This window comes from Natator depressus, chromosome 2 (genome assembly GCF_965152275.1).
Source record: "Natator depressus isolate rNatDep1 chromosome 2, rNatDep2.hap1, whole genome shotgun sequence".
NCBI lineage: Eukaryota > Metazoa > Chordata > Testudines > Cheloniidae > Natator > Natator depressus.
In genome coordinates, this window is record NC_134235.1 from 200,186,426 (window position 1) to 200,210,057 (window position 23,632).

General features: G+C 40.0%; 1 protein-coding gene across 4 annotated transcripts in view; it reads left to right on the forward strand.

Annotated features, from left to right (window-relative positions):
• Positions 1–23,632, forward strand: part of SCRN1 (secernin 1) — a 61,470-nt gene that overhangs the window by 9,032 nt on the left and 28,806 nt on the right. For all 4 annotated transcript variants that reach the window (XM_074945719.1, XM_074945721.1, XM_074945720.1 and 1 more), the window contains one exon: positions 8,054–8,213. In XM_074945719.1, the coding sequence (XP_074801820.1) occupies positions 8,054–8,213 (160 nt within the window). The remainder of the gene's footprint in view (positions 1–8,053; positions 8,214–23,632) is intronic.

The following is a 23,632-nucleotide window of genomic DNA, read 5'->3' on the forward strand; positions in this document are numbered from 1 at the left end:
GAACAGAATTTCATCTTAATTTCTATTGCGTATCTGCAATTTAAATTTATCTCAACTAGTTTTGAGAGGGTCCAGTGCATGCTGAAAAACCCTTCCTTTATCACTGGGTCAATAAACAAGCAAGATAGTAACAACTTTGTTTGCTCCAACTTAAATTTTTATATCAAAGACTTAAAATAATGACATACGTATAACTAAATGACCATAAAATGTGGTAAGAGCCATTACTTATACCTTAAGTCAGAGGAAAATGTGGGATTGGATAGTTGTTTGAGCAAATGGCTCACATGTAGGTGCAGTTGTGTTATGGAATTTAATAATGCATTTTTCCTTAAAGTGCATTTGGGAATATAGTTCTCCATGGGGGGGGGGGGGGGAGAAATGACAAAAAACGCTTTTTTTTTTTTTTTTTTGGCAACCTACACTTGGGACTTCTGGAAAGGATGTAATTGGAAATGTAACTATCCTACGTACCCATAGGTGAAGGTTTTCATGAATACCGTCTCACAAAGTCTTTCACTTTGTCCCATGCAATATATACCCATTTTGGTGATACTTCAAATATCTATATAGTGAATTCAGAGGTTTCCAAAAACTCATTCTTGCTACATAGTGCGTAACAATCCTGAAACTATTTTTAAATTATTTCTTCCTAGTGTAAGGCTGTGGCAAATAGGGCTAATGACATCCTTGAATGCATAAGAACAGGTTGAATGCATCTAACTTTAAAAGTATTTACATAAGTCAGCAGAGTCAGATGAAATGCACCCTAGGGTGCTTAAGGAACCAGCTGAAATAATCTCTGAACTGTTAGCAGTGATCCCCCATGAGTACTCAAAGGTCAGTGAAGACAAATAGAGTACCTATCTTTAAAAAGGGAAAGAAAGAGGAGCTTGGAATTAGACCAGTCAGCCTAACTTTGATACTGAGAAAGACACATGAACAAATTATTAAACAATCAATTTATAAGCACCTAGAGGATAAAAGGTTTATAAATAATAGACAATATGGATTTGTCAAGGACAAATCATGCCAAACCAACCTAACTTCCTTATTTGACAGGTTGCTGGCCTAGTGGATGGGGGAAGCTGTAGATGTGATGATCTTGATTTTAGTAAGGCTTTTGATCAGATGCACATGACACTCTAGGGAAGTGTGGTCTAGATGAAATTATTATAAGGTGGGTCCAAAACTGGTTGAAAAACTGTACTCAACAAGCAATGATTTACTGTCAGACTGAGGTTACGTATCTGGTGGGGGCCTGCAAAAGCCTGACCTGGGTCTGGTACTACAGTATTCAATATTTTTGTTTAATGACCTGGATAATGGAATGGAGAGTATGCGCATAAAATTTGTGGATGACATCAAGCTGGGAGGGGTTCCAACCACTTGGAGGACAGGATTAGAATTCAAAACAATCTTGATGAATTGGAGAACTGGTCTGAAATCAACAAGATGAAATTCAGTAAAGACAAGTACAAAGCACTGCACCAAGGAAGGAAAAAAAAAACAAATGCACAACTACAAAACAGGGAATAACTATCAAGGAGTCAGTACTGCTGAAAAAGATATAGAGGTTTTAGTGGATAACAAATTGAATGAGTCAGCAATAAGACAGACGCATACCCAAGGACATGCTATATGGGGAGTTATCAGAGGGACCAAGAACAACAGGACGTTCCAAGCTTCACTATAAAGACACATGCAAGTGAGATATGAAGGAATTTGGAATTGATCCTAACCAATGGGAAATCTTGGCAAGTGATCGTAACACGTGGCACCATTGTCTCAATCAGGGTATCAAAGTCCATGACAGAAGCTGGCTCCTAGAACTTGAAGAGAAAAGAGCCCATAGGAAGCAAGCAGCTCCCAATCAAGATACCTACATTTGCAATAACTGCCAAAGAGCATGCAAATCTCAAATTGGACTGTTCAGTCACATGAGACATTGCAAACCATCTACATCATAGGTTGCAATTCCACCGTCTCTCGCAGATGAAAGGATGCCAACAAGCCAAGTCAGCAATGTGATGAAACTGTGAAAAAGGCCAATATTCTAGGGTGTAATAACAGGAGTATCATGTGTAAAACACTGAAGGTAATTGTCCCAGTCTACTCAGCACTGGTGAGCCCTCAGCTTGAGCCCAGTTCTGGGCAACACACTAAGAAAGATGTGGACAAATTGGAGAGTCCAGAGGAGAACAACAAAAATGATAAAAGGTTTAGAAAACTTAACCTATGAGGAAAGGTTTAAAAAAAACTCGGCATGTTTCGTCTTGAGAAAAGAAGACTGGGGGAGGGGGGAGGACGACCTGAGAAGTCTTCAAATATATGAAGGGCTGTTACAAAGAGGACTGTAATCAATTGTTCTCCCTGTCCAATGAAGGTAGGAGAAGTAATGGGCTTAATCTACAGCAAGGGAGATTTAGGTTAGCTGTTAAGATAAGCTTTTTAACCATAGGGATAGGTAAGCACTGGAATAGGCTTCAAAGGGCCTCATTGGAGGTTAAGAAGAGGTTAGACAAACACCTGTCAGGAATGGTAGGTTTATATGGTCCTGTCTCCGCACAAGGGGCTGGACTTGAGGACTTCTCAAGGGCCCTTCCAGCAGGTGATTTTTACCTCTGTATATGGCACTGGGGAGTCTAATATCAATACACTGTCTCATTTCTGGTGCCCAAATTTTAAAAAGGATGTTGAAAAAGTGGAGAGGGTGCAGAAAGTATCCACCAAAATTATCCAAGGGGTAAAAAAAATTACTTTCAATGAAAGAATCAGAGAGCTTGATCTATTTAGCTTATCAAAAAGATTGAGAGGTTACTTGATTAGTGTATAAATATCTTCATGGGGAGAAAATATCCGGTAGTAAAGGGCTCGTTAATCTAGCAGAGAAAGGCATAACAAGAACAAGTGGCTGGAAGCTGAAGCTAGAGAAATTCAGAGTAGAAATAATGCACAAATACTTTAACATTGAGGTGATAAACATTGGAACAAACTGCCAAGGGGAAGAAATTCTCCATCGCTTGATGTTTTCATGTCAAGACTTCATGCCTTTCTAGGAAATATGTCAAGTTACAGGGGTAACTGGGTAAAGTTAATTGCCAGAGTCTGCGGGAGGTCAGATTAGATGATCCAATGATACATTCTGGCCTTGAAATCTCTATTTTAAAACTCATAGGTAATGTAAGTCTCTCATTCCATTTTTAGGAGTCTTTACCTCTGTCCCAATATCAAATATAGTTGCCCATTTAAAAAAAAATGGAGACGTCTCCTCTTCTCCATTCACCTTTCCTCTCCACTCACCATTCTACTTCAGTTAAAGAAATTTTGGCACTTAAAATGGGAAATACATGGAGGATATTTCAGTGTCTTTGGCTTTTTAAAATATGAAAATAAAAGGGGTATATGCAGGTAGATATACACAGTGTTGACGAGTCCAAAGATTCTGCACGATGGAGTGAGCCTGTCAAAGATGCAAAGTCCTGCAGAATACTGTAATCTATCCCGTACGTCTGCACTACTGTGGTAGCACTGGTTATAAAAACCAAAACCAGGAACAGGACATGCATCACTTAGATTTATTTAGATGGCTGTAGCATCTCACCTGTGTCACTACCCTCCCCTGCACAGACTCAGTGAACAATAATGGCTGCTGTGTTCCCCATATTTCGCTTTGAGAACTTAATCCTATGTGGATAAATAACATGAGAGAGTCTGATGGGAGCTTAATATCCTTCTTAATATAACTTAGAATTTGTAAGGCATTCATATCATGGAAATGAAGCCAGTGCAAATATCTACATAAACCAAACATTGTAGACCCTGATAGAGATAAAATCTCTAGATTTGTAATCCATATCTGCGTTGCCATAGTTTTAGGTTAAAAATATGGCACAGGCTGATGCAAAAACTTGATCCTGTTGTTCAGACTCGTGGCTTCTAAAACTCTAATGTAGGTCATAGCTGATGTGTCACAGTGGGACATCCAGTGTGTTGTATAGGGCTCTAAGTCATTCTGTTCTATATCTTCTTTCTGCAACAAAGTATTACACAGATTAGCTCTTAATAGTGACTTTGTCAAACTGAGTTTAATTCTGCCATCTTTAAATGAAATTTGTCACAATGAGATATTATACTGGAAAATAAAGGAACACGTTAAATCAAGGGTTCTTCATATTGTACAGACACACATTAAGTAGACTGCCATGGTAACCAAAAGACAACTAAAGAAATACAAAGGTAACAGCATATAAAGCCAAGTTCCCTTTTATAATTAATTTTTATCAAACTGCACTGATGAATGAGATCAATCAAATTATATTCATTACCTGTGAGTTGTCACTTCAGATATCACTGCAGAATTGGGTTGTTTTCTGACTTTCCTGCTGTCTATTCTGATCTACATCTAACCAGTATATTATCAATCTTTCACAAGTACCCTACCTGGAACTACTTAACGGCTCACACACAGAATGTGGGAAAGTTAAAACTTACTGGCACCGGGCCAGATCCACAGCTGTTGTCCATCTGTGTAGTTCCATTGTTTTGAATAATTCACAATGGCTGAAGATAAGGATTTTTAACCTTAAATTGTACAGTAGGTACCTCTGTTTAACTCTTAATGGTGTGATGTCTATTTCACAATATTGAAAACCAGTAATTACCTATGTTTAATGAACGAAAACCATTGGCTGTTATCACATCTGCCTATGCTGGTTTCCAAGAATTGCTGCAGCTAAGCACTGTGTTTCAGAGAGACATGTTAGAACAGTGCCAGTGATCATGTAGTGCAAGTTTAAGTTAGCACAGTCATGGGGAGTTTCTTTGGTTAAATAGAAGTGTCCACACTGGAGCATCATACAGTTTATGTATGAAAAGTATACGTATGAGAATATGGGCTTGTGCGCTAGAAAATGTTGAAGTAACACAAAATATACCTCTTTAGTTGTGAGAATATAGCAAGAGACATTCTTCTAAGTGTATTTACAGTGCATACTATGTGCTAGTCTTTCCAAAGATTTAAGAACGATCCCTGCTCAGAGGACCATCTAAGAATGACAAGTACAGATTAGGGAGAGAGGGACAATAGATAACTGTATGTATACAAGCCAACTGAATTCAGTACAGGCAGTAAATGATAGAAGCGGGCCTGTAAGTCTTAAATATGAACAGAGTAGAGACCTTGAAGATGAGCTCCAGGAGGACATACTATGCATGGAAGAAGGCATGGAGGTGATTGTGAGAATCTGATAAACTGAGGAGGCTGATGGCTCTGGTGGAAAGGACGGGGGAGGCTCATTGCAAAACTTAACTAGAGAGGAACAGTATGTAGGGCTTTGAAGGTTGTGAGAAGTTGAAATATATCACATGATAAGTCAATGGAGGCATTCAGAGAAGTTTGTTACATGATCCGCCAGATGGGCAAAGAAGTTGGAGTTTAGCAGCAGCATTATGAACAAACTGAAGGGGGCAGAAATTGCAGAGTCAGTGATGCATGTTTGAATGAGCCGAGTAAGATTCTAGCCAAAACTCCTACCTAACAAACTGTATGTGCTCCCATCCATATATGTATGCAGAGAACAAGAGTTTAGTGTCAGGCTCTTAAGTATATTTATAGAAGAAGAATAGTAAGGAGAAAATATTAATCAGTTTTGCCAACCAGATTGCCAATATATCAAGTGAAGGGCTTTATTTTAGGTTGCAATATTTCTCTGCTGTTTACTTCATACACGTCTGCATTGGGGCAAACAGAACTCCAACAGTGGGGAAGATTGTAATGTAGTTTGAAAAAATCCAGAGCACTGGAGATTCTGTTTTTACTGTTCTGTCAGTTACAGTGATGTCTGCTGTGGGAAAGCTATTTCCCATGTTATACGTTATAATGGACACGCTGGAGCACCATTAGAGATTGAACCTTTTAAACAAGTGGCTGAATACATGTTCAACAAATGTGGTATGTAAAGGTCTCAGTGCAAACACTAGCACTCAAAACTTTGGTACTTGGCACACTGGAAGATTGGTTCCAGTAAAAGTGGCTGTGATTATAGGATGGATCATACAACTTACTGTAGAATCAGGAAAATACTATAGATATATTTCAAAAGGGAATAAGCACTTGATGAAGTGAATAAAATCAGAACTACAGTATACAGAGCTTAATTTGAGGCCGGTTGAAACTGTATCAGCTTTCAAGGTGTGAGCAAAAATAAGTACAGTTTGTCCTTACTGTGCCAAAAACCTCACTGTTGAGAAAATTGCTTATGCTGAATGGGGCTTCAGCATTTTCCAGAATGTCAAATACCTGCTTTTTGAATGTTGCATGTTGTTTATGTGAGCCAAGCCAATAGGTAGGCTATAAGTCAAGGATAGTATGTGAGAGAGACCTGTCAGCACTGTAATGCTCCAGTACCACCTCTTGTCTCTGTGACCCTAACCTACTAGTGACAATCTGACTCATCGTCCAGCAGGAAGAGTTGAATGATCTCTGCCCTAAAATCGGGTAATTTTTGGAATCTGGGTTGAATTTGGTAAATAGTTTTGGCTGGAAAAAAAGGATTTTTTTTTTAAAGCCAAAACATTTCATTCCTATGTTTTTGAAATGTTTCATCTTTGTTTCAAGGTCTTTTGGTTAGAAATCGAGTTTTAACCAAAAAAAACCCCAAACCTCACCAAAAACTAAAAAAAAAAATTTTTTTTAACTCAAAATGAAATCTTTGGGTTTTTTTTTTTATTTTGGTGAAGAAAACACAAAAACAAAATTGTTTCTGGATTTCAGGTTAGCCACCTAATCAAACCAAAAAAATCTGTTTGCTCAGTTCTATTTATAGTTTTAAAAATGTTTGTTTCAAGTCTTGAATTGCATGGAGTGCATGATGTGTAAGGTTTTTAGATATTATTATAAGACAATGACGAAAGGCCGCTTTGTAATAGAGTACCACATATTTGAGAGAGTCATTGTATAACTTAAGCAATGGTAGTTGGGAACTTTTTGATCATATAGTTTAGATTACATCTGCTACTTTTTAAGTGACTCCTGCAGACAGAGAAGGGGTAGATCTCGCTTTTATTAATTTGGGAGACACTCTGATACCATAGTGATGAGCTATAGAAGTGCCAAAGTAAACAGTTGCATTTTTTCCCCAAATGTCTTTCACTGTAACACCTTTCTTTTTATGGAAGCTTGTATTGTTTGTACTGTGTCTTGAATAATTTTCTTTTGAATTTACATCTGATAGATGAAATTTCTGTGCTTAAAAACAAACCATGATTGTTAGCTGGTTAACCTTCATAAATATATTAACTGGCAGTTTGGACACTTCAAACATTTGTATCCTTATAAAAGCATTGGAGGAGTTTCCAGACTAGCCTTTACAAACTGGCAATCAATTAACCTGAGGTTTAAAAATCTGCAGACAAACCATAGAAGAAAACCAGGTTCAATCACTTAGCAGTTACTAGTATAACTCTTCTTTTTGCATAGGTAGTTAAACTGACAGGCAGCCTCCGCTACCACTTGTGCTTTATGTATATTTTAGTCCTAGTTCCAGTTATACCATTTGAGAGATCACTCATACTTTTTTAAAAAAAAAAACTGCATTAGAAGAAGATGACTACAGTAGAATATTTAACAGTCTTCTGCATCTCTCTGCTCTGGTGCAGTGCCTATTTCTGAGTCAGCAGAATGCTTCTAGGTCAAGTGTTACTCTGCGTCAGAGTTGTTCGGTATATTCCTTCTTCAGAGGCTAACTGGTCTTATTACCAAGACACAATCACCTTCTCTTCTCCCCTTCCCCTTACACCTCTGCCTTCACAGTTGCGTATGGGAAGTCTGTAGCTCACTGTAATTTAATTGTGTTTATCGAACCCCAAATAAGACTAAACTGACCTGACCTGTTTCTCTTTCACTAACTGTACTTAACTGACATGACAAGGGAATAAAATGAATGACAGTGAAATATTTGTTCTCCAGCTCTAGCTACGTATTTAATGATTTTTGAAAGTTTGTTGAAATACTAGTTATACTTGCATTACTCTTTTCCCTTCACTTTTTTAGGATGGCTGTGGCTCCTCCCAGTTATTGTTTTGTTGCTTTTCCACCACGCACTAAAGATGGGCTTGTTGTGTTTGGAAAAAATTCTGCACGGCCTCGAGAAGAAGTACAGGAGGTGGTCTACTTTGCTCCTGCTGCTCATGATCCAGGAAGCAAAGTTGAGGTAATGGGCTTCATTGTGCTTAAAATTACTGTATAAGTGAGTGCCATTTCAAAAGGTAAAGGTGCCCCTTGTATTCCTGTCAGATTTTGGAGTCTGTATTCCCTAAACTCAAATTTATAAGGTCCAGAATGATTGAATAATGCTTCATTCTGAGCCTGTCTACCAGGACAAACCTGGTAGGAGTTGGGGAGGGCTGATGGGAAGATTCTTGGGAGTTCCCAAATGGCAACTACAGTAAAAACTGTGTAATCCGGCACTTTACCAACCGGAAAGCTCTAGAAACCAGCATTTCTGATATCTCCCAATACAAATCTTCAATAGGGTTGCCAGGCTCCCTTCCTGGCTCCGTGTGGCTCCCCAGAAGCGGCAACATGTCCCTGCTGCTCCTAGGTGGAGAAACGGCCATGGAGGGTCCATGCACTGCCCCTGCCTCACCCCACCCTGAGCACTGGCTCCGCAGCTCCCAGTGGGCAGAAACCGCAGCCAATGGGAGCTGTGGGGGAGGCGCCTGCGGGTGGAGGCAGCACACAGAGATGTCTGGCTGCGTGTCCACCTAGGAGCAGCAGGGACATGTCACCACTTCCAGGAAGCTGCCCGAGGTGAGTGCCGCCCAGATCCAGCATCCCGAAACTCCTCCCATGCCCCAACCCCCTGCCCTGAGCCCCCGCCCCCTCCCTCTATTGGTAGGTATAACTTTTAGTTAATCGGAATTTTTGACTAACCGGCACTCCTCATTCCCCCAACATGCCAGATAACAAAGCTTTTACTGTAAATTCTTTAAATTTAAAGCTGAGAAGAATCTTTTTGCCATTTTCTGCAGTGGACAGGCTGACATGTGTACAACTTAGCTGCTTGTTCTTCGGTCTGTACTACTTGCCAATACTCTTTTTTTTTTTTTTTGGTCAAGATAAAATTTTCCTTATAAGCTTGGAATAGCAACAAATATTCCTTTCAACTGACAAATACTTTCAAACATCAAAAGGAATGAGTTTGCCAGTGCTGCTCTTATCTGGCCCAGTTAACGCATGTCTAATTTAAAGATGCAGCAAACCTCTAGCATTTACATACCCTGTACTAAACTACTGAACTTTGGGTCTGAGGAAACACTCTTTTCCTAAACGACCAGATGCTGTTAATTGCAGTGGTGCATGGAAACGCTGCAATAAATCTGTGCTGGTTCGTAGAACATAGCACTGTTACTGTAGCATTCCTGACAGTAAAGAAAACAAAGCGTAGTTGTAAAGCTTAGTTTTAGAAATTTAAAAATGGAAAACAAGCCTTGGTAGAGTGTTGTACCTTAACATAAGAACTAAGCACTGCGCATCCATCTTATTGCACTACTAAGGAATCTTTCAACAAATGTTCTTATACCATTGTGAAATATAAATGAAGACAAACAAAAGCTTATTAGGGTATTCTTCCCCTCTCCCCCCCATTTTCTTTGTGTCTTATTCATTTGATTAGATCAGCTTCAGCATAACTTATTACTGGCTGCCACCAAAACATTTTCAAACTTAATTTTTTAAATTTTATTGTCCTAGGGTGGCACTATGGAACTAATCGTAGACCAGGACTTCATTGTACTAGGTGCTGTACAAACACAGAACAAAAATGCTGTCTCTGAGGCACTTACAGTCTAAGCAGAGAGATTACACTATCTGTAGTCTGTACAGACTTTTCATAAAATTAAATACTAGGGCATTGGTGCAAAACAAAATATTAGGCTAATAGCCTGGGAGATTGTTATTTGGAGGTGTTGAGTTTACTCTTTATTTAATACGGGGCAAGGTTTGAAGATGTCACCACATCAAAACTGAAGAAACAACATTGGACTAGGGGCCACAGTAGGTTAATATCTCAACCTTTCACCTCCTGTGGGCTTAGGGTTAAACAATAATTGGTCACGAGAGAAGCTGAGTCTGCTGATGTCTTTTCCAATTTGACCACTGCAAAATTCTTCGAATTTGCCAGTTTTGAGTGTTGCGAGCACACCTCCACAGAAAAGCATGACTGTTTAGTCCATATGCACTCTTCCCAGTTCTAGCCAACACCAAATCCAAAATTACTCTGGGAAATAGCACCACTCCTTCATCACTACACCTTCTGCACTGTACATCACACAAACTTACTACAGAATTTAAACTAATATTTTTCTGATAATGTAACTCATGACGGCAGTAAGTTTTGATGTCATGTTTCCATTGTCTTCATGGAACTAAATGGGCTCTGTCTGATGGCTTTGCTACTTTATTAAATTTTTCCTCCGTCAGTGCAACTGTAAATTGACTTGTTGCCCTGTCTCTTAAAGCCTAGAATCATAGAACCATAGGGTAAAAAGGGACCACAAGGGAGAGATATTGGCGACTTACATCTACAAGAACAATTTAAACAGATTCAGCCATATAAAGATGTGCTGTCTAGGAAACGCTAGTATTGGAAAGACATTACCTCTTGAAATACCCTTGTTTGATTTAACCTGGCCATTTCAAAGGCCTTTTCCAGATAACTTGATAATGCATCCCATATTCTTTTGTTCAATTGCTGTGAAATGGGTAGAAGTCTAAGTTGTGAGAAAAATTCTAGGAGTTTTGGTGCATATGAAATGTCTGCTTACTATATTTTGATAATGTTGCTGTCTTGCAATCTAGATTTCAATATTAAACTAGCAAGAACCACCTTTCCACTGCGATTTCAGGTATGCTAATTTTTTGCAATACAAATATAGTATAACAGGTATTTTGCCTTGGGTTTCTATTAGCTGAAACTTGTGCATATGTTACAGTGCAAAGAACCTGTCTAGCATGCATATTGCTGTTTCTGGTAGCAAATGCACACTTTCAGTCCTATACACAGAAGCTATGCACTCACTTAATTGGATTGGACAGGAATTCTATATATTGTCAAATTGTATCCCTAGAAGCTCACAAACTTGGACAGACAGTTTATAAATTCAGCTGTTTAATTCTTTTTTTAAAAAAATCAGTCATGGAAGATTAAACCTACATCTCAAGCAAATTCACAGAGCTGTCAATTTCAGTAGCTGATTAAAAAAAAATATTAAAGAAAGCTTATGAAAACACCATGGGCTGCCTCAGAAAGCACCAGTAGATTTCATAAAATTTTCTAGAGCTGTCAGTAGTATCCTTTGCTTCTTTTTGCTATAACTTTCTCTGATATTGTTATAAAAATTTTTGCTCACCAAACGGGGCAGAGAATTCAGTGATTATCAGTTTAGTCCTAAAGGGATGTGTCAAATTTTCAGATTTGCAGTTTTATTTTTTCTAAACGATTGGTCCTTTTTTGGGACCTAGTCTCCTTCCTCCTTTGCTTCTATTTTTTTATGAACACAATTTTTCACTGTCTTATGCTGTGGCTTTATGTCAGCTTCCCTTCTATGGTACTCAATCCATACATTTTACTTTGGAATGAAATTATTTAATACATTACATTATATTCTTCTTGACTCCTGACTTGTTCAGATTCTGGATTTATTTTAAAGCAGTGGTTCATTTTGTGGATCACTTTATAAGTGAGATTGTCCCATGAATCTGCCTCCTATGTGGACAGGGATGATCCAGTTGATATAGTGTACTTGGACTTTCAAAAATCCTTTGAGGTCCCATACCAAATACTCTTAAGCAAAGCAAGCAGTCGTGGGATAAGAGAGAAGGTACTTTCATGGATCAGTAACTGGTTAAAAGATAGGAAACAAAGGGTAGAAATAAATGGTCGGTTTTCACAGTGAAGAGAGGTAAACAGTGGTCCCCCAAGGATCTGTACTAGGGCCAGTGCTGTTCAACATATTAATAAATGATCTGAAAAAGGGGGGTGAAGTAGCAAAGTTTGCAGATGATACTAAATTACTTAGAAGAGTTAAATCCAAAGCAGACTGCAAAGAGTGGCAAAGGGATCTCACAACTGGGTGACTGGGCAACAAAAAGGCAGATGAAATTCAATGTTGATAAATGCAAAATAATGCACGTTGGAAAACATAATCCCAACTACACTTACAAAATAATGGGGTCTAAATTAATTATGACCACTGAAGAAAGATCTTGGAGTCATCTTGGATAGTTCTCTTGAAAACATCTGCTCAGTGTGCAGTGGCAGTCCAAAAAAGCAAATGTTAAGAACCATTAGGAAAGGGATAGATAATGAGACAGAAAATACCATAATCCCACTGTATGAATCCATAATATGCCAACATCTTGAATACTGTGTGCCTTTCTGGTCACCCCATCTCAGAAAAGATATTAGAATTGGAAAAAGTACACAGAAAGGCAACAAACGTGGAACATCTCACCCGATGGTATGGAACAGGTTCCATGTGAGGGGACTGGGATTGTTCAGCTTAGAAAAGAGGTGACTAAGAGTGGATATGATCATTTTAGGAAATCATGAACAGTGAGGAGATGGAAAATATGGAAATGTTACTCCTTCACATAACACAAGAACCAGGGGTCACCCAATGAAATTAATGGGCAGCAGGTTTAAAACAAAGATAACTAAGTATTTCACACAATGCATGGTCCACCTGTGGAACACGTTGCCAGGGGATGTTGTGAAGGCCAAAAGTATAACTGGGTTAAAAAAAAATTAAGTTAATGAAGGATAGGTATAGCAATGGCTATTAGCCAAGATGGTCAGGGACGCAACCCCATGCTCTGGCAGTCAGAGGTTTAGGGACACCCAGAACCTGGGACTGGATGACTGGGAATGGATTACTCGATAATCACCTTGTTCTCGTCATTCCCTCTGAAGGATCTGGCACTGGCCACTGTTGGAAGACAGGATGCTGGGCTAGATGGGCCATTGGTCTAACCCAGTATGGCCATTCTTATGATAGCTTTTTTACTGGCAGACTACAAAAGACTGTATAAGACTCACCTGAGCAATTCACCATTTAGGATGGCTCTAATAAAAATTTGATTTAAATAATTTTACTGGCTGGTTTGAGGCACCAAACCCCATAGGGAAAAAATGCATAGAATTTAATGGGGCAAATAAAGTGAACCAGAGAATTAAGAGTATCCTGGCTAGAGTTTTATAGGATTGTTTTTAAGAAACAAAACAAATATTGTACCACACACAGAATTTATCCTTTCAGAGAATCTTTTCTATAGTCCTCTCAGGGTAACTTATTTAGAACCCTATTAAGTGACAGAAGATTTATTTAATAAGGGATTGTGATCTGTGTATGGTGGAAATTTGTCTGTTACATATCTTTTTGCAGCATTCTGAATCTGCTGAATGCTGTTCTAATACAAAATGTGGGATGCCATCTCATGAAGAAATAAGCCACTCCAATAGATAGGAAAAGTTAATGCAGTTTGTATTCCTCTGGCACTGATAAAGAAATCTCTGCTACATTGCTAAAAAGTCTCTAGAGATAAATTGGAGCTCAATGATAGCTTTCCTTTATCTTCATTTAGAAATGGGATAGTCAGTTACTACTAATGGTAGAGGACCTAGGGAATTAGATGTTTTATTTCTTGACGTTGGTTTCAGCTAATTGAGACCTCTGAGCATTAACATTCAAAATAATCTGCTGGCATCACGCTAATGCCACTATTTGGGTCTGCTGACACATGTCAGTTAACTTGAGTCACTCGCTTAAAAATTGACACCTGGATTATATCTGCAAGTGAGATGCTTAAAATCAGATTATAAGTAACAAGCAATATATGAATCTGTTCAGAGCAATGCAGAGCGAACACTGCAGTCCAGTTTAGAACCCTTCCCCAAAAGCAGTGGTCAAAAATCAATTTCGGGTGGCATGGGATACCATGTTTGTAGTTTTAATGGTGCTTTTGTAGTGGTTTTTAAATCCAGATTGTCTTATGTGTTTTGAAGATGTCTTTAATGCTAATGAACTTCATACACTATTAAAGTTTTACCTACTCTTGTTTCCCAAGAGACTAATAGATCCTAATATACGCAAGCAAGAGACACATTCTTTATTGCTGAATCCGTTTTGGCATCTGGCACCTGTTGAGAATTCTCCCTGGCTCCAGTGCCTCAGTGCACTTTATGGTATTCTGTTTATTTGAAAATTGTTATACTAATGTTTAGCTTATTTCCAATGCTTCAAATTCCCTGAAAAAACCAAGTGTGTAATTCTATTATGAATTGCAAGTATATACTTCAGTTCTTTCCACCCTCTAAAGTTTGCCTTTGGCTAAATTGCAATCCTGTCATCATTGGTCTTTTCAAGTGGAAGAGCTATGGACAATACAGCTAGGGATGAGATAAGATGCATGTACAAAATCTTCCAGGTGTTACTGATTGCTGCTTGAAATCTGAATGTAGGAACAATATGCAATATTTTGCTCCGATGTTTTTATATCTATATGGTGCTAAGCCTACTGGGCCTTTTATAGAAGGTAAAGTTCTTTCCAGGTTATGCTACAGTACTTGCCTTATAGCAGAAGTGAGCAAGCCAAAAACTATTATGAGCCCTACAGTATTCGCACAGTTATCCAAAAATGAAAGTGTGCACCTGGGTAGTGGGTGTGATCTCTGCTACCTGTATCCCAGAATCTACAGGTTTTCTTCAGAGAATACCCCTTTTCTAAAACATCCCATCACCACTGTCTTTATTGACCAATGACAAATTCTGACTTGGCCACTATGAAGTACTAGCTTGGCTGGCAGTGCTAGGAATCAGACTGCTGCTGACCAAGTACAATAGGAACAGCACAATAGTTGCTTTTCATTAATAAAAGAGAATCTCTTGTGCTTGTCTTTATTCCCCCATCTTATTGGAAAGCTTTGAACTATATTTAGATCTGTCATCAATTTTTTCCTTTATGCTAGAAGTGAAACAGAAGAACCTTTAATTTCCAGGCTGCTTGATTCTCCTTAGTGGGGGGTGGTGAGGGGGGTGGTGGTGGGGAATTGCATGCAAAGTCTCTCATGGTTTCTTGTACCTTGCTGCCCCATTTCCCCCCTCAACTTTTCCTGTTTCAGGCAGCAGCAGCGCGAAGTGAGGGTATGGCAGTGCTATGAGCACACATGCAGCGTTTTGTCATTCTAGGTGGAATTTTTAGAAGTATTTAAGTGATCGTGGCTACAATTCTAAAATTAAAAATGCTAGTTACAAAAATTGGAGACTTTAAGTTGCTATCACTTGTAGGATGCCTCAGATTTGAGTAAAATGATAGTGTGCTGTGGTTAAAATTTTAGCTAGATGCACTCATCAGATTCAGTAATCAACATTTGTAGTTTTAGCTACATTGTAGTCACTTGTGTGCCAGTGTTCTGTGAATGGTGCCTCATGATTTTTTAATGTGGGTAGCCTTACTGTCATTGTGTGCAATGACAGTAAGGCTACCCACATTAAAAAATCATGAGGCAGCCCCACCACAGCTCAGCACCCCCTCCCCCAAATCACAATTAGCTACAATAATGGTTTTTTTTATTTGCATTCTGGTTTTTGAGGCTGTAGAGTTCACGCTGTTAAGCTTTAACCAAGAGGACCAGAAATGTGCTCTATTTTAAAATGGAAGCTGAGGTTCTCCAGGAGCTGGGTCTTTAAGAAAAAACACCAAATATTTCAAGAGATGGCAACAGTGACTGGGAGAGAGGCCAACCACCCAGACGAGTATGGAGAACCAGGAGGGAAAGTATATGGAAATAAGTTCCTGCAATGCTGTTCGTCTCATGAAGTGTTGGCTTTTTTAGAGCATCCAGCATGACTAGAAACCCAGCTTGCTCTCTTCCTGCCCATCTCACTCTTCTACTGTTCCCTTGTATTAATGGGAAGAAGGGAAGAAAAGCTAATTCAGGCCATTTTAAGAACACCCTCTTCTTTTTCTGTGTTCTGGACTGAAAAAATTAATTGCACCATTGAAAAAAAATGTAAATATTTTTGGATGTTTTCTACATCTTTGGATGTATTGATTTCAATTACAACACAGAATACAAAGTGTACAGTGCTCACTTTATATTTTTGATTACAAGTATTTTTACTGTAAAAAAAGGTGTTTTTCAATTCATCTAATACAAGTACTGTAGTGCAATCTCTTTATCATGAATGTTGAACTTACAAATGTGGAATTATGTATAAAAAACTGCATTCAAAAATAAAAATGGAAAATTTTAGAGCCTGCAAGTCCACTTATTCCTACTTCTTGGGAGATAATGCTGCCCACTTCTTGTTTACAATGTCACCTGAAAGTAAGAACAGGCGTTCTCATGGAACTTTTGTAGCCGTCGTTGCAAGATATTTACGTGCCAGATGTGCTCAAGATTCATGTCACTTCATGCTTCCTCCACCATTCTAGGGGAAATGTGTCCATGCTGATGACGGGTTCTGCTCAATAACAATCCAGAGCACTGCGGACCGATGCATGTTCATTTTCATCATTTTAGTCAGATGCCACCAGAAGAAGGTTGATTTTCTTTTTTGGTGGTTTGGGTTCTATAGTTTCCATCAGAGTGTTGCTCTTTTAAGACTTCTGAAAGCATGCTCCACACCTTGTCCCTTTTGGAAGGCACTTCAGATTCTTAAACCTTGGGTCGAGTGCTGTAGCAATCTTTAGAAATCTCACATTGGTACCTTCTTTGCGTTTTGTGAAATCTGCAGTGACAGTCATCATCCGAGACTGCTACAACATGAAATATATGGCAGAATGTGGGTGAAACTGAGCAGGGGACATACAATTCTCCCCCACAGAGTTCAGTCACAAATTTAATTAACGCATTATTTTTTTAACGAGCGTCATCAGCATGGAAGCACGTTCTCTGGAATGGTGGCCAAAGCATGAAGGGGCATGCGAATATTTAGCATAACTGGCACATAAATACCTTGCAATGCCAGTTACAAAAGTGCCATGCAAATGCCTGTTCTCACTCTCTGCTGACATCGTAAGTAAGAAGAGAACAGCATTATCTCCTGTAAATGTAAACAAACTTGTTTGTCTGAGCGATTGGCTGAACAAGAAGTAGGACTGAGTGGACTTGTAGGCTCTGAAGTTTTACATTGTTCTGTTTTTGAATGCAGTTATGTAACAAAAAAAAATCTACATTTGTAAGTTGTGCTTTCATGACAAAGAGATTGCACTACAGTACTTGTATGAGGTGAATTGAAAAATACTATTTTATCATTTTTACAGTGCAACTATTTGTAATAAAAAAATACACTTTGATTTCAGTTACAACACAGAATACAATATATATGAAAATGTAGAAAAACATCCAAACTATTTAATAAATTTCAATTGGTATTGTTTAACAATGTGATTAAAATTGCTATTAATCACAATTATTTTTTAATTGTGATTATTTTTTTGAGTTAATTGCATGAGTTAACTGCGATTAATTGATAGCCCTAGTTGAAATCCAAACAAATTACGCAAGCACAAAAGCTATTTTAACTTAGGTTAAATTATAGAAGCTGAAATTGCACAGAATTTCTGTGTAAAAATACAGACTGTCTTCAATGCATGTAGACAATTCAGAGAATATGAAAAAAAACTATAGAAGGCAGTGGCAGCATTTTATTGGTTTGCTACTTTACTAGCTCCCACTGTGCTCAACAAATTCTCTGTTATGGAATGAGACCTTTTCATAATTGAGAGATTAAAACCGAGATGCCTCCAGGTGTTTTCACAGCTCAGCAGATGCATTTCTCTTAGAACGTACTGCATCCTTGCAACAAGAGTGGAAGGAATGTGCTTTAACTGTTACCGCTATGTGAATAGGTTTCAGAGTGGTAGCTGTGTTAGTCTGTATCAGCAAAAATAACGAGGAGTCCTTGTGGCACCTTAGAGCCTAACATTTATTTGGGCATAAGATTTCGTGGGCTAGAACCCACTTCATCAGATGCATGAAGTGAAAGTACAGGAGCAGGTATAAATACATGAAAGGATGGGGGTTGCTTTACCAAGTGTGAGGTCAGTCTAATGAGATAAATCAATTAACAGCAGGATACCAAGGGAGGAAAAATAACTTTTGAAGTGGTAAGAGAGTGGCCCATTACAGACAGTTGACAAGAAGATGTGAGTAACAGTAGGGAGAAATTAGTATTGGGGAAATTCCAATTTGTTAATTGATTTATCTCGTTAGACTGACCTCACCCTTGGTAAAGCAACCCATATCCTTTCATGTATTTATACCTGCTCCTGTACTTTCACTCCATGCATCTGATGAAGTGGGTTCTAACCCATGAAAGCTTATGCCCAAATAAATTTGTTAGTCTCTAAGGTGCCACAAGGACGCCTCGTTATTTTTACTATGTGAATGTGACCATGGAAACTGCCTCAATGAGCAGCAATCAGTCTTGTTCCCAGTGCTTTTTATTTTCCATACATCCTCAGATTTGGAAGGGAACCCCAGACATTTTTGACTTATGGGGTGGGGTGTAAGTGTATGTAATCAGAACATGATGCTTTTGTGGAAAAAGGAAAAAGTTAAAACTCCCTAGACCTGGCTCTCTCCAGCTACCTCTCTCTAAGTGCTCCCATCCTCTCCCCAAGGAAATCAAAGCCCCCAGTAAATTAAACAGGATGAATGCCTGAATATAGAAGTTATGATCATGCAGTCAGGGAACAAAAATATTACCATGTCACTTAGGTGACCAGTCTAGTTAAGTGTGAATGAATATTGAATACTTGCAGCAAACAGTTCATGAGCATTCTATAGGCTGCAATGTTTGCACAAAATATTTAAATGCAACACACATATGTAGAAATCCTGATCTATTGCCACACAGCTCGAACAAAAGGGCCAAGTTTAAATATAAGTTAGCCCTGCTATAATTCTGTCCTGATGGGCACAACCAGGGCCGTCCCTAGACATTGTGGTGCCCTGCACAGCCCCCTTGTGGGGGCGCGGGGCACGCAGAGGGGGCTGCGCCCAAGGTCTGTGGGGGGCAGGAGGGAAACCACCCCCCCCAAGCACGAGCTAACGGAGTAGAGCGGGTTGGGGCCAGGTTGCCCCACTTCCTGCTGCCCAGTGATTGCAGGGCGGGCCCGACCCCGCACTCATGGGGCGGCGGGAAGTGGAGTGACCCAGCCCCAACCTGATCTGCTCTGTTCCCCTGGCTCCCAGCTTTGGGACTTGGGGAGCAGGGGGGAACTGCCCCCCAGCACTCACTGGCAGCGCAGAGCAGGCTGGGGCCGGGTTGCTCCACTTCCCACCGCCTGGTGAGTGCAGGGCGCGCCCAGTCCCTGCTGCAGTCACCCGGAACGTAGCTCAGGGGAAGGGGTGGAGTGGGGGCGGAGCAGGGGTGGGAAGAGGCGGGGGCAGCTTAGCCTGCCAGGGATTGGGCTGGCCACTGGAGCAGCACGCAGCTGTGTAGGGCACCAGGAAATTTGGGGCAATTTGGTGACCCAAATTTCCTGGTGCCCTACACAGCTGTGTAGTTTACGTATGGGTAAGGACGGCCCTGGACACCACTCCCTTTTATGTTAACCCAAGTTGTGTACTTAACAAGAATAGAATATACTCATAGTATGGAACTCAGTACCTTCTTAATGTCTGGAAGAAGGTGCTGCACTCCAGTAAATGAGATTTTTTTTTTTATCCTTACAAAAGCCATTTAGTAGTTGAGATAAAGCTTATCTAAATGAAGACTTCATGGCAGGCTGGTGTGTGAGTAGCTTTAAAGCAAAAGTAAATCAAAATGCACTACGGAACTGTTAGTGCATGTCAGCTGGCTCCAAGTGGACACTAATGTGAACTTGCCATGCACTCCCAGCTTGCTGCAAATTAAGTGTTTAGAGAAGCTCTAACTTTACCTCGGTATCTTCAGTATTCAAGATATTTCCTTCCCTAAGTATAGAGAAATACAAAGGAATACTGCAGCTGGTGAGGTGACTTCATCTATTTGTGCAAGGCAAAAATCAAAGCTTCACGTTGGCAACCATGCACACGACTTCCCTCTTCCATACAACAATTGACACTCTAGCACTGAAGGTGTTTCCCCCTTTGATCCCTGTGGCCAGGGTCCTAGTGGGGAGCCAGCTATAATCACTCAATTAGGGTGAACTGCAAAAAATGGGGCAGACAATCCCCATAAAGCTGGTGGATATTCCAATACTTAGATTTACCAAACCATCATAAAACAGCTTCTTTATTATCTCACTGGTTACTCAGAAGTCCAAACCACACAGTTCCCTTAAATTGATCCAGCCTCAGGCCTCCATCGATGTACCTAAGTCAAATGTGATGATTTCTGAAAATCTTTTTTCATCATATAAAAGAAAAGGTTCTACCAGTCCCAAAGAATTGGACACATTACCTCCCAGAAAAACAACGAGGAGTCCGGTGGCACCTCCCAGGTTATTGAATATTCCAAATCTTACCCAAATACACGCTACAGCCAATTCTCATTAACTAAACTAAAATTATTAAAAAACAAGAGAGAGAGTATGGTTAAAAGATCAATATACATACAGACATGAGTTCAATTCATTGAGGTTCAGATTCATAGCCAAGATGGTGAGCTTTGTAGTTGCAAAGAGTTCTTTCAGAAATAGTTCATAGGTTATAGTCCAATGTCCAAATCTCATATTCAGGGCGTACCAGCGTAACTGGGACCTCAGTCTTGTGACTCAAACTTCCCCTGATGAAGCCTAAGCAGCTCTGAGATGACAGAATCAGGACCCAATGATCTTTTATACAATTTCATGTCTTTTGAAAAGTTGGAGTTTTCTCAGGGAACAGAAAGTAATTAGGATGACTTTGAAGGATGTCCATCACCAGTACTTAGTTATACGAATTAACATAAGGCCATTTGCTTGTTCCTCCACCATTCACAGTACATTTTCAAAGAGAGATGAATATCGAGATATCCCATGTTTACAATTCATTTAAATGATAGGATGTTCTTTTGGCCTCTGAATTATCAGAATACAGCATAGGCAGTGACTGTTGATTACATTGTGACCCTACTCATACCTGTGTAAATACACAAAAACACAAACATCATCTCTCCACATGTCTTTTGAGGGTTATTTATTTTGCAGGATGTTTAACCCTTTCTAGCCATGCTTCGCAATCCCACAGATTGTTATAGTTCTGAGACAACCTGTGACCCATAAAGCTGGAAGGAATAAAACTAGAGAATCTGTGGCAGAAACAATGAATACAGGAACCTATACAACTGTGAAAAGGGACTGAAGGGGAGCCTCTCTCTCCTTTATCAGAGGCTGTGGAGTCACGCCCTGCAGTACTTCTGCAGACTGTAGTTTTCTAAATCCAGGCAGCCTCCATGTAACTTCAAAGCACGGCATCTCCTGCTTTATAAGAAGTTCTTATTTTCCAGAGGAAATCTGCCTGTCTTCATAGGCCTCCAAGAAGAACAAGATGAGAGCAGGACCAGGAACACAGTGCCTAACTTCCAACAGGTTAGCTTGTTTGCACAAGTAGAAGTTGTCGAAGCATTGAGAACAGTCAGGGTCACTGCATATGACTGATTCAGGCTCTTCTTGGTTGGTGAGAGTAGAGAATGTCTGGGACCTCTACTAACAATGTCACACTTCTGATGAGGGAATCTACCAGTCATCCTAAAACATATAATGGGCCAACCAGTACAAAAAGAAATAATTGCTCAAGGGCAGAGACCTAAAGCTACCACCCAGTGTCTAATCTTTATCTTCTAAACAAGTTAGTTGAGAAGCTAGCAAGAAAACCCTGTAACACCACCTTTTGATTGGCAGTAACTTGCCTTGTCCACACCAGTGTTGTCATGTAGAGTACAGGCACTACACATGTAGCTACATGCCACAGTGAAAGGCAGGCTGCGTCCACTGTGATGTGTAGCTACATGCAGCAGTAAACGGCTCAGGCAGAAGGAGGTAGCGGGGAAGGACTCCAGCAGTAGGGAACTGCTGGAGACTTTCCCTGCTGTCTCCCCGCCGCAGAGCCCTTCCCTGCTGCTGGAGCCTTTCACCGCAATGGAGAAAGCAGGACACTACATTGCTTAAAAATAGCAGTGTAGAGACTGAAGGCATTGCTCAGGCACGTAGAAAGCTGTGTGGGGTACACATCCTAGGGTTCAGACATGTAGGGCATTCTACTCACTTAAGGCATGACTCACTATCTATATTGCTATTTATACCCATGCTAACTGGGCGTGCAAGTGCCTATACACTACATGCCGCTGTACCCTCAGACTTCAGAACGTGGTACAGAGACAATACATGTTGCTATGGTGAATGACCTTTTTCCTGCTGGAGGTTACTGCAACACTTGATATAGCTGATGTCCAATCACCTCTCTCCAGCAGGATGACCTACCAGGCCAGATACCTTACACAGGAATGTTGACCAGTAAGGGGAGACGTATGAGTACAGAAGAGAAGGTTTTCACAAGAATAGGATCTAGACTGTGGAATGTATTCCTGGAAAAAAAATGTGACCACAGTACTAATTGCATTCAAAACTAAAATATAAACATTTCTTCACCTTCACTTCCCCTCACTTTTTTATGTCCTATTGACTTTTCATTAAATGTCTCCTTCTTCCCCCCCTATATGTGCAAATAACCTAACAATAAATCAGGCTTTTTCTTCTACAGTTTGGGAAGACCATTTCCATCTTTAAATGCTAGGGAGATGTCAAACTACAGAGTAAAATAAAAAGTGTTTGTGAAGGAAAACTGATGGATTATTCTCTTGCTTGGCTTTTCAAAGATGTACTCTTGGGTTTTTTCCCCCTTCTTGTCTGAACATATCCATAGACTTCTGATTTGTAATTTTAAATGGTCCACTGCAAAAACTTAAATTCAGGCAAATCAGTCTAGACCAGGGATCAGCAACCTTTGGCATGCAGCCCCGCTGGCAGGCCAGGATGGTTTGTTTACTTGCAGTGTCTGCAGGTTCAGCCAATTGCAGTTCCCACTGGCCATGGTTCGCCAATCCAGGCCAACTGGGGCTGTGGAAAGTGGTGGCTAGCACATCCCTTGGCCCACGCTGCTTCCCGCAGCCCCATTGGCCTGGGACGGTGAACCGCGGCCAGTGGGAGCTGCAATCGGCTGAACCTGTGGACGCTGCAGGTAAACAAACCATCCCGGCCCAGCAGTGGATTTCCCTGACAGGCCGTGTGCCAAAGGTTGCCAATCCCTGGTCTAGACGTTACTTTCCTGTGACCACTACCATTGTGTTCTGATAAACTCTTAGTCTTTATTTCTCCCACATATACACAACCAGCAAAATTAAATGGATACGGTTGTTGTTTTCTCAGGAGGTCCTTTAGCTTATTCTGTTTTGTTGCAGTAATGGAGTTAGTGTTTCATAAGGCACCTAATGTTGTATCCAGGTGAAGGTCCAGATTAGTATGCATTCCATCTTTATAAACAGTATTACTAGCTACAAAATGTGGTTTGTGTCCCTTATGTTTTGACAGGTATGGTATCTCTGTTGCTGCTGTATGAGTTCTGTCTCCCTCTCAGCTTGTCATTCATGATATGTATAA